Source organism: Zalophus californianus, chromosome 7 (genome assembly GCF_009762305.2).
Source record: "Zalophus californianus isolate mZalCal1 chromosome 7, mZalCal1.pri.v2, whole genome shotgun sequence".
Classification (NCBI taxonomy): domain Eukaryota; kingdom Metazoa; phylum Chordata; class Mammalia; order Carnivora; family Otariidae; genus Zalophus; species Zalophus californianus.
The window spans coordinates 22,181,668-22,197,114 of record NC_045601.1 but is presented as its reverse complement, the minus strand read 5'-3'; the positions used below and the strand labels follow the sequence as shown (position 1 = coordinate 22,197,114).

Below are 15,447 nucleotides of genomic sequence, written 5' to 3'. Positions count from 1 at the left end.
TTGCTCTTCCTTGAATTCTCTGACAGGGAAGTTGGGGCTTCTTGTTACAACTTCATGAGGGTAGACATCTAGTCTACCCCACTCAGCCTTTGCTGGCATTCATGGTGGTAGTTTCTCTTGTGGTATTTGGCTGGAGTAGAGCAGTTATTGTCTAAAGGTTTTTCATCTTGCTAGGCTGTCCCTTTCTTGCTCTTTTGGCTGGAGAACAGGCTTTTGTTGAGGCTATTTTGGTCTATGCCTCATGGTGTCTCCAGGTTGGTGACCACTTCAGCTACAAGTCTGGTATAAAGGAGACAAAAAGAAAACCCAGGAATCTCACCTTCATGTTGTTTCTTGGGTCCTGAAGTCTCAGGGTGGTCTACTTTCTTTTCACTTTGCTGAGTCTTCTTATGCTTCGTTTATATTTAACATCCAGGGTTTTTAAGTTCTATTTAGCAGGAGGAATAGGAAATAAGTCTGCTCCATTTTCCTGCAAGCCAAAGTCCTTGCCATTCAGTTTTTCTTTTGTTTTGTTTTTCCCAGTATTTTCTTATGAAAGTTTTGAAGACGGAAGAATTACACAGTTAATCACCACATATCCACCCTGAGATTTAACACTTAACTTTTTGCTATATTTTTTTTGAGTATAAGTTTTATTTACTTTATTATATTTATCCATCTGCCCATTCCATCTGTCTGTCCATTAATTATTTTTGTTGGACATCAGTACACTTCACCCCTAAACACATCAGCATGCATATCATTAATTGCATGCAAAATCACTATTTATTTATGGTTTTTTTAAAGGTAAATTTTACATGAAGTAAAATACATGATATCATAAATACCATTTGATGAGTTGTGTATGATCTATCCCTTATTGAGATAATTTCAGTCACCCTAGTAAGTTCCCTTCAAGCCCCTTCTCAACTAATGTTTACTTCCATCTCATTCCAAGAAGTCCCTACTGTTCTGATTTTCTTTCTTTTTTTGCTATTATCATAAATTCATTTTGGCTCCTTTAGACCTTCATATAAATAGAACCACACGTATGTATTCCGTTGTGCCTGGCTTTTTTTCAGCACAGTGTTTTTTAGAGGCATTCATGTTGTTGTATGTATTGGGGAGGGTATCATTATTGCTGAGTGTTATTTCATTGCATGAACAATACCATGGTTTATCCATTCTGGGCTGCTTCCAGTTTTTTGCCATTACCATTTAATAGTAGGAATAACATAAGTCATCATTGTCTACCTTCTGTTTTGAACATAATGCAAGGCAACTTAAGGTTTTGGGCCTTTCTCTGATTAATAAGTTGATTAAGGCACTAAAGATATGTTCTATCACACACAATACCCACATTTTCCACACATTTCTTATTATTAGCGAAAATTATCAGTTTATTGGGAAGCTGAAAACTTTCTTTTTAAATAGAAGCAAAAGATAGTTTTAGTATTGTAAAAATTAGAATTTAGCTTCTTGGCACTACATTTTATTTTGCAAAGGAGAAACAATGGTTTTAACTACACCATAACTGTAACATTCATTACTGAGAATGCTATACTTGCCTCTGGAGGAACATCCTATTTCAGGAATACTTAGAATACTCTGTTCCTCCACAAACTAGTGATGTAGTTGCTGCAGATGGATTCAGCTGTGTTTCACAGACCCTTATTTGTCTGGCCCTACCTATTATGTAAGTCTCTTGCTTCTTTTCTATTTTCCCAAAATGATTATCTAAGTGGACTGTAATTTCTGATTGATTGATTTACTGATTGATATTAGGGGAGTTCTACCAGCTGGGGAGTGGGACAAAATAAACTTTACATGAGATTCCAATTAAAGTGGTCATACTTGCTATTAAAGTGCAGGAAGAACCAGACGATGTTGTCTCAAACTTTTTATTACAGCTTTTCTCTGACTTTATTTTTCTTTGTACAGTTGATGGACTGGACAAAGCATCTGTAGCAAATTCAGATGGCCCAACAGCAGGCTCCCAAACACCTCCCTTCAAGAGAAAGGGGAAACTCTCCACCATCGGTAAAATCTTTAAGCCTTGGAAATGGAGGAAAAAGAAGACCAGTGACAAATTTAGAGAAACCTCAGCAGGTATGAATATCATAACTTTGCTAGACGATAAGTTGTTAAATTTTTAAAAGATAAAAAATTGTGTCTTGTAGGGCTTTTTTTTTCCCCAGAAAAAAGTCCATATTTGACATTTGCCTCCTTTTCCACTCACTGACTTTCTAATATATTCTTATTTTTAACTATATACTTGTAAATTCATATGGAAAACTAGTGTGGAGGGAGGGGAAGGTGAAGGAAGGTGAAATGGAAAATTAGAAGGGAAAATGTTACTTGTCAACATTGTAGCTGAAATATCCATTCCCACACACACAATATTATCTATCTACTTAGTTTCAGTAGCACAATCCTATTTTTAATTTAAAAACTTTTTGAATGTCTTTTTTGAATGTACTTGTTTTGTGGGCAAAATGTAAATGGCTGTTTGAAGGAAAAGTGTTGCTATATTTTATTGTTAAATTTTAAAATTTCCATCATGCCTTTAAGACAAATAAATGGTTTCTGTCCTAAGGGAGTCATAACACTATTGGTGTGAAAATTTATTTTTATTATTTTGTGGATTTGTTAAACTTTAAGAATTATATTATTTAGTACCTTTCATATGGACTCCGGGAAGAAATTGGCTTTAAACCTCAGGCGCAAATGAAGCCCAATTTAAACAAGTGTCTGGCATCAGTGATATTACCTTTAAGGTAGAAAAGCATTTATCTCTTGATATAAGTTCAGCGTTCTCTATGCTTATTGTCTAATACAACCACTTCATCAAAATTCCTCATTGCACCAAGGTTAATATTGTCAGTGTATGTGCAGGGTCACAGAGCATATCTTACTGGCCTGTGCTGACATAGGAGCTGGCCTTTAGTTCTAGAGCTGTGAAATAAAATAGAAAATACCTCACATAGCACAAAGGTATGGAATAGGGACACCAAAGCATCCTAACAAATTGCTTCTGATGCATTTGCAGCTATATAACTTCTTTGAGCATTTAATGTTTAAAAAAGAAATAATAATACCATATCTGGGATTTGTTTCAAAATCCTGGAGGTGGGGGTGAGTGTAGATGGAAGAAGATTGGCCACAAGTTGGTAATTGCTTAAGCTTGGCGATGGGTACAGGTTATTTATTATTCTCACGTCTCTACGTGGAGGTATTGGAAAATTTCTATAATGAAAAGAGAGGGGGGAAAAAGAGACTTGGCTGAAGGGGAAATAACAATAGCTTTGTTATTACATTTTCTGTAGTTTCTAATTGGCTTCTTGGATTAGAAGCAGTGGGCAGTGGACAGAGTGCTGTGCTGAGTGAGGACATCTGAGTTCTGGTAGTGTCCTTGCCACCCAGGTACCACGTGACCTTGAGCAAGTCAGATCAGAGTTGAATGAGTTGAATTCTAAGGTGCTTTCAGTTCCAGATTCTGTTGTCAGTCCTTGACTCCTAATCCCTGGCTGGACATCTTGTTCTCCCTTATTCTTCAGTTGTGAATGGAACCACACCGGTCTTCTTAAGTGTCCCCCTCTCATGTTTCCCTAAGCATTGAGAGAATCTGGCCCTTCGGGTTGCCATGGCTACCCAAGATGGGAGTAGGGCTCTGGACAGTGCCAGTAAGAAGATATTGAGAAGGGAGGATGAAAGTCTCCTCACTTGTCTAGCTTGCCCTTTACTTGAATCTTGGCTGCTAACTTCTCTCTCCCTAATGTAGAAAAGACAGCCACAAAGAAATTCTCCTTCACTTTTCCTTGTCATCTCTTTTTAATATTCAGGCTGTAACCCTGAATATTTAAGAAAATTCATTTTAAACAGCATTAAGTGTTATTTTATGTTATCCCATATTTGTTGAGGAAAGCCTAGCCATCTTTCTATTCTGTTTTCTTTTCAGATTCACACAGGATTTTATATAAGTTTAGCTCCAAGGAGTTATTTGTGGGTGCTATATCCCTAGTTCCTAAAGACTACCAAACTACATTAACAACCTGAAAAAGTTATTAGATGTCTGTTTTCTTTGCATCAAAATTGTGACATAACAGAATAAAGACAAGCCAAGGAGATATGTTAACAATTCTTTGTGAATTTATCTGCTACATTTGTGTCATTTCTTTCTAAACCCATCTTAATGTCTTACTTGAATTTCATAAGATGTTATCAAGTGTCCCATTATAAAATACTTTGTTGTTACCTTATATATATGCTTATTTTAAGGCTTAAATTTCTGCTGAGCTTTATGAAGTGTATCAGTAAAGCCTAAAATAAAGGGAGGCACAAAATGCTGTAACAGATGTTTTATTCACATTGAGGAAAGATGTCACGTCTAGGGGAAAACTGATGCATTTGGAAATAACCAAGAGAAAGGTATTTTCTTCTTTAATAAATTGTCTCAAACAGTGAACTCTAGTTGTTTGGATGTGACCAAGGCCATGTGCTGTCTGGCATACTATAAAGTACACCTTAGGCACATCCCACAATATGCTGGGATCTGAAAGAAGATGCATTTCTTCCAAGAAAAGTAAATCTTTGTTTTTCCTTCCCCTAAACTCCTGGCGTTATAGTCACATGGCTATGAATCTACTGCGTTCCACTACCTAGTGATTAATGCTGCTTTTCCTAGTCTGGGTTTCTGTTGTAGGAATTTTTAATTGGTAACAGAGAGGATGCAACACTGATTTACTAATGCCATCGTAATCAATGCCATTGTACTCATATGTTTACCGTGGTGGTGGTAATTAAGAAGGATCCTAGTTGGTGGAGCATGTGAGTCTTGATCTCAGGATATGAATTCAAGCCCCACATTGGGTGTAGAGATTACTTAAAGATAAAAATATAAAAAAAAAAAAAAGGGAGAGAGAGAGAGAGAGAGAAGTGTCTTGTCCTCTGCTTGCTTTGGTAGTCCTTGAGCCAACTATATTTTGGAAGGCCATCTTGTCCTATAAGTCAGGCTGGGCCTAGGCCCCAACTTCAAGTTCTCTGGCCTTGTTTGAAAGTGGGAAGTTACCTGTCTCTTCAGCTCTGTGTAGGCTGGTCCACAGACTCTTGGATTCTGGGGCAGGAGAGCAGTCTTCTTTCCACTTACTTTCCCCCAGGGCCTCTTTTCTTCCCTCTTCATCTCCTGAGCTCGAGGGCCCTTCTCTGGTCCCACCTTTGCTCTCAGTCACTTCCCTTCTGTGTCTTTAGAACTCAAAATGTTATTTACACTTCTTTTCCTACATAATTATTTCTTCCTGGTTTTTTTCTTTCTTTTTTGGGGGGTGGGGGTGCCATGTGTGTAGTGGCTGAGGTTCCTCCCTCTGGATCCTTAAATATATTTCCATCTCCCCAAAGATAAGAATACAAACAAATCCCCTGTCTAAATTAACACTTGTTCCTCCAACTTCTGCAGTCTGTTGCCATCAAGACCAAACATCTTGAAAATCCAGCCTATGTCACTGCTTCCACATCCTCTCCACACTAACATTCCTCTCCCTCTGCCATCTCTGCCTGCATCCAGCACTCCACTGATGACACTCCAAGCCTCCCAATCGGGAAATTCAGAGTCACTCTCTCATTTTCATCCATCCCAACCTCTGCAGCATTTGCCATCGCTGGTTAGTCTTTCCTTGATTTACAAAAGATGTCATTATCTTGGTTGTCTTTGACTTTTCTTGCTGCCTTTTGCCTCCTCTTTCCCCCTTCTCCTGTCCCCTAAACCTTTGAGGGAGTTTGCTATGTGTCTTAGCCCTTCCCTTTCTTTGACTGTGCTCTTTCTCATCATGCCATCTCTTCTCAGTACCCACATCTCTCAAGCCAAGTCTCCACCCAAGACCTAGGCACTTCTACCCAAACACTTGATGAGTAGCAATGCCTAAGGAGTGCATGTTAACTCAAAATCCATTCCTAAGGTCTACATATATCTGCACTGAAAACGTGATGCATGCAAGTATTGTTCTGGCGTCCGGTATTCTGGAGTGAGTGAGCGAGCAAGGTTCCTGCCCTCCTGGAGCTTTCATTCTAGAGAGGTAAATGCTATGAATGAGCACAGAGTGAGGGAAGAGAGAGTGGAAAAGTACTATGTACAAAATCCATTCCAAAGCAAAACAGATCCCTTGCCAGTCCCAGCTATCCATGCTGTTGCAGACATGGCTTTATTTGGCATCCAGACTTGGAACCATAGAGTCCTTTGACTCTTCCTTGCCTCTTACCATCTTCTACATTCCATTAGTTCCTAAAACCTTTCATGTGTTTTCTTCTGGTACAGGATCTCTAACATTAGCCTTTCTTCTCAGTCCCCATTATCTGGTCCTTATCACTCTATTATTGCAGGTAGCCTCTTGGTTATATTTAGGTATTAGCTGTACCAGCTATAGAAAGCTAGAGAATGCTAGAGAAGGTAGGGAGAGGTGAGGTTCTGGTAGTAAATCTGCCCACAGGAGAGCCTGACCTAGCTGGTGAGGCTGACAGCGAAGGTTCAGGATGCCAGAGGCTGTCAGGAACCCCAGAGTAACCAAGATGACAACTTTCCAAATCTCAGGCCAGGCAAATAGAGCAATGGGTTGTGTTCTGCCCGACAGGGTAAAATAGGACAGCATCCAGGTAAGTGAGAGAGGGAAATCCAGGTAGACCTTAGTAGCCAGGGTATTCTGAATTCCTTAGGTGGTAGTGCTCATGAGCAGATGGTGCCTGGTACAGGAATCAGAAAGACTCAAACAGAGCCCCTCTCCTTTTTTTTTTTTTTTTTTTTTTTTTAAGGAACCAGGGAATAGAGCTGGGAACTAGGACAGGAAGTTACCAAAGGATTCAGGACAGAAACTTGCTGTATGAAGTGGAACACAGGGAATGGGTTTGGGGGAGTGGTCCCCTTAGACCCCAAACCTCAAGTGCTGGAGCTCCTGTTGCTAAAATGGTACAACCGAAGAGCTGGGTGACCAGAAAGAACAAGGATTATTGTGGATTTGGAGAAATACGTAGGCAAACTCCCCATCCCTACCCTCTCTCCTCTAGCTCATCTTAGATACCACTGTGAGGGAATCTCTTCAGGTGGAACTTTGGTCCTGTTGGTCCTTGGCTTAAAGGGTGACTGACCCCACATTGTTTCCTAAGTGAATTCCAGACTCTTAAGCTCTCCTCAGTGTAACCCACACTGACCTTTCCTGTCATTTCCCTGTCGGTCACTTACATTGCATTTCAGTCACACAGGGTCACCACTTACTGAGCATGCCCCTAAGCCTTCTTGTCCCCAAGCTTGTCTTCCTTTCTTCTTTCTTGCTCTGAGCATCATCGTCTTACAGCTACACCTGGGGAGATACCATGTCATGCAAGGGTCATGACATATCTCTTCTTTCCTGAAGATACTCTTTTTTTTAAGTAGGCTCCATGCCTAGTGTGGAGCCCAATGTGGGTCTTGATCTCATGTCCTTGAGATCAAGACTTGAGCTGTGATAAGAATTGGATGCCCAACTGACAGCCACCAAGGCACCCCTTTCCTGAAGATACTCTTTTTTTTTTTTTTAAGATTTTATTCATTTATTTGAGAGAGAGAGAGCATGAGCAGGGGTGGGACGCTCCACTGAACAGGGAGCCTGATGCAGGCTGGATCCCAGGACCCTGAGATCATGACCCTGAGGCAAAAGCAGATGCTTAACTGACTGACCCTTCCTGAAGATATTCTTAACCTTGATTCTGTATCAACTGAGTAGGAACTTCCCCTCCTTTGCTTGTAATTCTGTTAGGATATGTACACTTTGACTTTTCTGGTTTATGTGTCTGCTTCTAATTTGCTATGTAAAATATTGAAGGTCAGAGACTATCTCATTCACTTTTGCCCCACTTCAGAAAGTACTTTATATAATAATTTATACCTCGTATGTACGTTTTTTAAGAGAGAAAAAGGGCTCAAGCATGAGCGGGGGAGAGGCAGAGGGAGAAAGTGAGAGAGAATCTTAAGCAGGCTCCACGCCCAGCACAGACCCCGATGGTGGGCTCGATCTCACAACCCTGAGATCATGACCTGAGCCAAAATCAAGAGTCAGACACTTAACCAACTGAACCACCCAGGCGCCCCCCAATATGTACATTTAAATATGCCTTGAATTGCTTATTTATTGAATATCCACTATAACTAAAAATGCAGCACTGGGTGCTTTAGGACTTTGTAAAAGAAATTAAAGATTGAAAAATCATAATGGGAAAGAGAAAGACAATAAATTAAAATACTAACCAAAAACATGTACTCAAAATTGCAACCATGTACAACTATTAAGAAGCCAACAAAATAATTAGGGAAAATTTCTCTTTCCTATCTTTGCCCCTATTTTAAAAGAAAGTTATACGGACATTTATCTTCATTATAATCATGACTTTTTTATTTGTGTTGTTAGTAATGCAGAAGGAATGCCTGCCTAGATTTTTAGATAACATTGTTGCAAGTTATCAGCATTCTAAGAATCAGAGTGATTTGTAGAGAGTCCTCTGGTAAAAACTTTAATTTACTGGTACTCTGCACTCCCTAATAATAATGTCTGATTTTTACTGAATGCTATCATATGCCAGGTTCTGCTCCAAGAACTTTATTCACATTAACTCATTTAATCATCAAAGTTTATGAAGTTTCAGTGCTACTGTTATCTCAGTTTTACTGATGAGGACACTAAGGTCGGAAAATTCAAATGACTTGCCCGCGGTCGCATACCTGGTAGGAGGCAAACACGATATCTGAACCCAAGCAGTGTAGTGCCCAGCCAGTACTTTTGACCATTACACTATGTTGTATCTCTAGAAGATAACTTCATACCCGGATCACTAAGGATTGATCACTGAAAGGTGATTCTACTATGTGGGTTTGCTTCATATACTAGAGTTTTTGCTGTGAGAAGGATTTGGTCTGAAGAATAATTTTGATTCTACTTACCTGCCTAATTTTAGCAGTGTATGCATAGAAAAATGGTTGACAAGGGTCAAAATTGTTTGGTCCTATTAAAGATCATGTTCTCTCTAACCCTAGAGGCATAATGTTCCTGCGTGGGATTATTTTCTTTATCTAGAAAGTAGGGCAAAGTTAGAAGATTTGCATAGGGTGATATTTGTTAAGGACTGGTCTGATTGCATAATAAACAATAGCATTTTGGTTTCATCTGTCTTGTTCCACAAAGAAGATGGAAGTACTTTCGTGTATCATTCACCCTAACACCATCTTGGAGGAAGGGAAGAGAATCTCTCCCTTTCCCGATTTACTATAGCAGAAGGAAGTTACATAATCAGCCAAAGACCACACAGCACAACCAGGTCCACATAGCACTCCTTGCTTATACATTAGACAACACTCCTTTGTCTTCTCAACAGATGTTTACTGAGCATCCACACCTACTATGTTTCAGGTACTGTTATAGACTCTAGTGATACAGCAGAGAACAAAAGAGACAATACGGCCTTCCCTTATGAGGTTTATATTCTAGTAGGGATAGGAGGCAGAAAGTCAACTCCCAACGTTAGAAAATGAGAAGAAAAAACATAAAGCAAGAAATAGGGAATATAGGAGGTAAGTTACAATTTAAGATGTGGTGGTCAGAGAAACTTTACTAGGAAAACAACATTTGAACAAAGACAGGAGAGAGGGAAAGAAAAGTACTCAGGGAAATCCTATTAAGTAGTCACATGTGTTAGACCATGGATTTCCTTCTATCTAACAGTGGTGTCAATTTACTGAATGTAGTTCATTATAAACTTTATCCAATCTCTTAATGATTAAAATATCTCACATTCATGAACCTCATGGTTGTTAATCCTGATATCTGTTGCTAGCACCGTGGCTCCTAACAAATCATGTCATTTTACTCTATACAATTCTAGGAGAGAAGCCAGGAATCCAGGAAGGGAATTTAACTCTGTAATATAAATGTTTGGTTATGGCTTCCTTTCTTAAGTTAGAATTTAGGAGCCAGATTTTGACAGGGCATCAGAAATCCAGCTTCATGGAGTCCGAGTGTAGAATCCCTCATATGTTGGTGTTTTGGTGGATTTGAGTATCAAGTCCTGCAGAGAATGCTTTTATAAAATGAAACAATAATGTATGATTGCCTCTGTGGGTAAACAGTCCCTAACTCACATGCTAGTGGTGTTTGCAATACTGATTTGTTAGATTACTTGGAATGACAAGTATATTCCCAAATTAATTTACAAAATTCACTTTGGTCCACAATACACCTGAAGCTGGGCACTATTAAAATGTGTTCACATACAGCCAAACACTACTTACTGAAACTCTAGGAAAATAGCTTCTGAATTTTCGATTGGAAATTGAGAATTTGAGGGCTGTAGAGTACTATACCTTTCATCTGGGTCTGTCCCCAAGGCAGGAATGTCCACTGTCTCCAGCAAACCTGACAACATGTAATCATTCCACTTCTGAGCTCCTGATTTCTCGCTCTAATTATTGAGGAAAGTTTCTTTTACATTGAGCTGAAACAGATTCTCTCCAATTTTTCTAGCTCTGCCCTGGCACTAATATATATATATACACATACGTGTCTCCAAATCACAGTGTTATGTGATGGTCCTTCCATCTTTTCAGAAAGTTTTTTCATCCCCTTGATGTGTTCTCAGTTCAGAGTTTCTCACCATGGGGCCATATTAAATTGTCTAGATTATTCAGTACATTTTTCTTGAGTACCAGGCCCAAGGCAGTATGTTCTGAGGACACAGTGATGAACAAGCCTGACGAGGTCCCTGCTCTCACAGAGCCCACAGTGTACCAGACTTCACGTCCCCTTTCTTAGCCATTTTAATGCCAAGATAACACCATGACTTCCCCCCAGATTCTTATGATTGCACTTCATCAACCATGTTTTTTATATTTAGAATTGCATCTGCAATAGGAATTCATCTTGTTATTAAAATGATAAGAATTTGTCAGTAGGAGTGAAATATCTTTTGCTCACTTAATGTTCTATGTGTAGAAAAACAGCCAAGTCCTCCAAACTGGGTGATCCATTTTACCCCCTTCCAACAATGTGCTGTGTGTGTCCTTTCTGGGTACCCACTTCTACATATTCTCCACCATGTGTCTCCCTCAGCTGGGTATGTTTCCCTGACAGGGTCCCGCTGGCTGTGCTCCCTGCTGACATTAGGCCTCCCCCTTGGATCAGATCTGACTCTTTCAAGTTATCAGGAATCCTGCCCCACCACATCTCAAAGAGTTATTTTCCTGGGTTGACACCCCCGATCTCCTTTCTGTAGTACTTCTCTGCCTCTGCATCCATTCATATTGTGCCCACACTTCTGGGATGCTATTTTCTCTGAAAGCACCAGAAATCTCTGCTGCTGTGTCTTCTGTCCTAGCTGCTGTCTTCCGTGGGACCTGATTTTAGACCGTTATCTGAGTGTTTTCCTCCCTCTCTAACTCAGCTTTAAGGTCCTCTTCACTAGGCCAATCCAGTCTCCACCTGGCATATCACTCCTTTTTCCATGGAATGGGCCTCACAGGCCTGGCATTACTGTATAGAATTTAAGGTCTAGAAAACCAGACCTTGATTTGACACCATCAGTTCCAGTAGCTACTCCCTTCGGTTGTCCACTCCACTCTTCGTATGTCATGATTTCAGCCAGAAGGTTAGAATACCACCCCCGGCCTTCCACACCTTTCTGTTTCCTCCTCAGAACCTCTGACTGGATGGACTATCCAGTTGCTTCTGGGGAAGACAATTATTCTTGTTAAAAATCAGTAGAGTAGGGTTTGAGGAGTCTCGGCATGGCCTCCTTCAGGTCTTAAGAAACACATTATGAGAAGACAGCTTTTCTTCGGAGGAGCCACCCCGGTCTCCGTGAGGTGCCATCCTGAGCTCACACATCAGTAAGAGCTCCTCGGTGACCACTGTGTGACTCTTCCTGCCGGCCCTGCTGAGCCTTCCTTGTTGTTCATTCACACAGCACATACTCACCGACCTCCTACTGTGAGCCTACATGCTCTTCAGTGCTCCAAGGATACAGTAGTTAACAAAGGGGCAAGTTTCTCGAGGCTTGTGAAGCTTGTCCTTTAGTGTCTCGGGTGTACTGTTCTTCTCAGCTGTCCACATCACACGTCAGCCTTTCCCTCTCTGGGTTCCCCGTTTTTCTCCTGTCAACCTCTTAACTACAGTTTTGATTCCTCTTTTCTTCCTCAAAACATTTCTCTTTGTGCCTTCCTTAACTCTACCGTTTTTCCATTCCTTGTACTTATCTTGTACCTCTTCCAGATCAGAGCAAAGAGAGATGTTCCCCAACTCCTTTTACCTTCACGTTGTGGAGTGGCAGGGGGAACTGGTTTATGTTGATAGCTCGCCTATTGGTGGCTTCTCTCTGAGGAAGAAAAGCAGAGGTCACAGCTAGAGATCACTGGAATGGTTTTTGCATGGTCCAGACCTCATAGCCTCCAGGTTACCTGTGGCTGTTTTTGGCAGCCCCTTTGGAAACATTTCCTGTAAACTTCCCCCAGCAAAGCGGGGCCCTAGGAATGAAGCTTTTCACTGAGCACTGGTCTGTGCTTGCTGTGTCAAACCTTAGTCCTTTCAGAGAACACAAATAGGTTTTGATTTTTCCAAACCTTTTCTCTGCCTTGCCTCTCTTTTTGACTGTGGCCATGGGCGAATGAGCCTATATAGTCCACAGACAAATGTAGCTGCCGTTCCTGACAACTCTTGACGCTGGACGCCCGAGATTTTCTTAGAAGTAGGAGTTGTGTTTGGCTTAGGTTGGAGGCAAATATAAAAAGGAACTACTAACTAGTTCACTATTACTGCATTTGTGATCATGACTTTCCCAAAAGAGGTCATTTCTTGGTCATTCACCACTCTGGTATTTTTTACTTTAAGGGGAGCGTGTGTGTGTGTGTGTAGTTCTGTGAATTTTAACATAGGTATGTTTTGTGTAACTACCACCATTATCAGGATATGTCCCAGATCCACCCCCCCAGTCCTCCCGCCCCATCCTCTTACAGTCATACCCCCCCTTCCCTTGACCACCTCCCCAGCTCCTAACTTCTGGCAACCACTGTTCTGCTCTTCACGATCATTTTGTTATCTCAAGGACATCATAAAAATTGAAATCATTCAGTATGAAATGTTTTGAGACTTTCTTCACTCACCATTTCACCCTTGAGAGTCATCTGGGATGTTGTGTGTACGAGTCGCTCCTTTCCATTGTTGGTTGATACTCTGTGCTGTGGATGTACCCTGTTCGTTTATCCATTCGCCTGTTGAAGGACGTAGATTGTTTCCAGTTCGGGGTGATTATGAAGAGAGCTATTATAAATATTCACATACAGGGGCGCCTGGGTGGCTCAGTCGTTAAGCGTCTGCCTTCGGCTCAGGTCATGATCCCAGGATCCTGGGATCGAGCCCCGCATCGGGCTCCCTGCTCGGCAGGAAGCCTGCTTCTCTCTCTCTCCCACTTACCCTGCTTGTGTTCTCTCTCTGGCTGTCTCTCTCTGTCAAATAAATAAATAAAACCTTTAAAAAAAATATTCACATACAGGCTTTTGTGTGAACAAAGTTTGCATTTCTCTAGGGAAAACATGTAGGAGTGAGATTTTTGAGTCATACACTAAAGGCATGTTTAACTTTATAAATAACTGCCACAGACTATTTTCTAGAGTTCTGCATTCCTTACCAGCAATGTAGGAAGGTTCCAATTGCTCCGTATCCTTGTCAGCACTTGATATTGTCATTATTATTTTTTATTATCATAAAAAGACCTATCAAAATGTACTGTCTAAATCATTTTTAAATGTACAGTTCAGAAATGTAAAGTATATTTACAGTGTTATGTAACAGATCTCCAGAACTTTTTCATCTTACAGAGCTGAGACTCTATACCTATTGAACAGCTCCCCACTCCCCGCTCCCCACCTCCTGGTAATCACCATTGTACTTCCTATATGTATGAAGGTGACTACTTTAGTATATTTCACATAGATGGGATCATACAGTAGTTTTCCTATTAGGACTGGCTTATTTCACTCAGCATAAAATATCCTCAAGGTTCATTCATATTGAAGCATGTGTCAGCATTTCCTATCTTTTTATGATTGTACAGTATTTTGTTGTATGTATATGCCACATTTTGTTTATCCATTCATCTGTTAATAGACTTTTGGGTTCCTTCCACCTCTTGGTTGTTGTGAATAGTGCTGCTGTGAACACGGATGTGCTGTCTTTATTATTTTAGCCATTCTAGTAGGTATGTAGTAGTATTTTATCATAGTTTTAATTTGCATTGCCCTAATGGCTAATGATGTTCAACTATTTTTAGTGTACATTTCTGCCATCCATGTATCCTCTTTGGTAAAGGTTCCGTTCAGGTCTTTTGCCTCTTTTATAATTGGGTTATTTGTTTTCTTACTGTTGAATTTTGAGAGTTCTTTATATATTCTGGATTTAAGTTCTTTGTTGGATATGTGATTGCAAATATTTTCTCCCAGTCTGTAGTTTGGCTTTTTATTCTCTTAATCTCTTTTGCGGAACAAAAGTTCATCATTTTGATGAAGTTCAGCTTATCAGTTATTCTTTATAGGTCATGTTTTTTGTGTTGTGTCTGTTTGCCTAACCTCAGATCACAAAGAATTTCTTCTGTATTTTCTTCTAAAAGTTTTATAGTTTTATGTTTTACCTTTACAATCAATTTGGGGTTAATTTTTATGTAAGGTATAAGGTTTAGGTTAAGGTTTATTTTTGCATATGAATGCCCAGTTATTTTAATACCATTTGTTGGTATTTCCCCGTTCAATCACCTTTGTATCATTTTAAAAATCAAAAGCCATATTTTTCTTCCATATACTTCTCTTTGATAAATATCTGTTCAGGTCTTCTGGCCAATTTTTATTGAGCTATTTCTCTTCTTAATGTTGAGTTTTGAGAGTACTTTACCTAATCTAGATATAATGCCTTTATCAGATATTTTATTAAAGATATTTTTTGCCAGACTGCAGCTTGTTTGTTCATTCTTTAAGTGTCTGTTACAGAGCAAAGGTCTTAATTCTTAAGAAATACAATTTATTACTTCTTTCTTTCGGGATCATGTTTTTGGCGTCATTTTAAGAACTTTCAAGAGCATTTGTTGAAAAGACTATCCTTTCTCCATTGAATTGCCTTTGTGTCTCTGCCAAAAATTAATTGGCCACATGGTCTTTGTCAAAAATTAAGACTCACATCTGTGTAGGTTTATTTCTGGACTCACTATTCTGTTCTCTTAATCTGTGTGTCTATTCCTTCACCAATATCATGCTATCTTGATTAGTATAAGTCTGAAAATTAGATACTGTAATATTTCCAACTTCATTCTTCATTTTTAAAATTGTTTTAACTAGTTTCTTTGCCTTTTCATACAGATTTTGGTATCAGATTGTTTATATTCTCAAAAATTTCCTGCTGGGATTTTTATTGGAATTACATT

The 15,447-nt window shown here is 39.7% G+C and overlaps 1 protein-coding gene across 6 annotated transcripts in view; it reads left to right on the top strand.

Moving 5' to 3' along the window:
* PHACTR2 (phosphatase and actin regulator 2) overlaps positions 1 to 15,447 on the top strand; it is a 190,724-nt gene that overhangs the window by 93,118 nt on the left and 82,159 nt on the right. For all 6 annotated transcript variants that reach the window (XM_027601423.2, XM_027601422.1, XM_027601421.1 and 3 more), the window contains exon 2: positions 1,921 to 2,088. In XM_027601423.2, the coding sequence (XP_027457224.1) occupies positions 1,921 to 2,088 (168 nt within the window). The remainder of the gene's footprint in view (positions 1 to 1,920; positions 2,089 to 15,447) is intronic.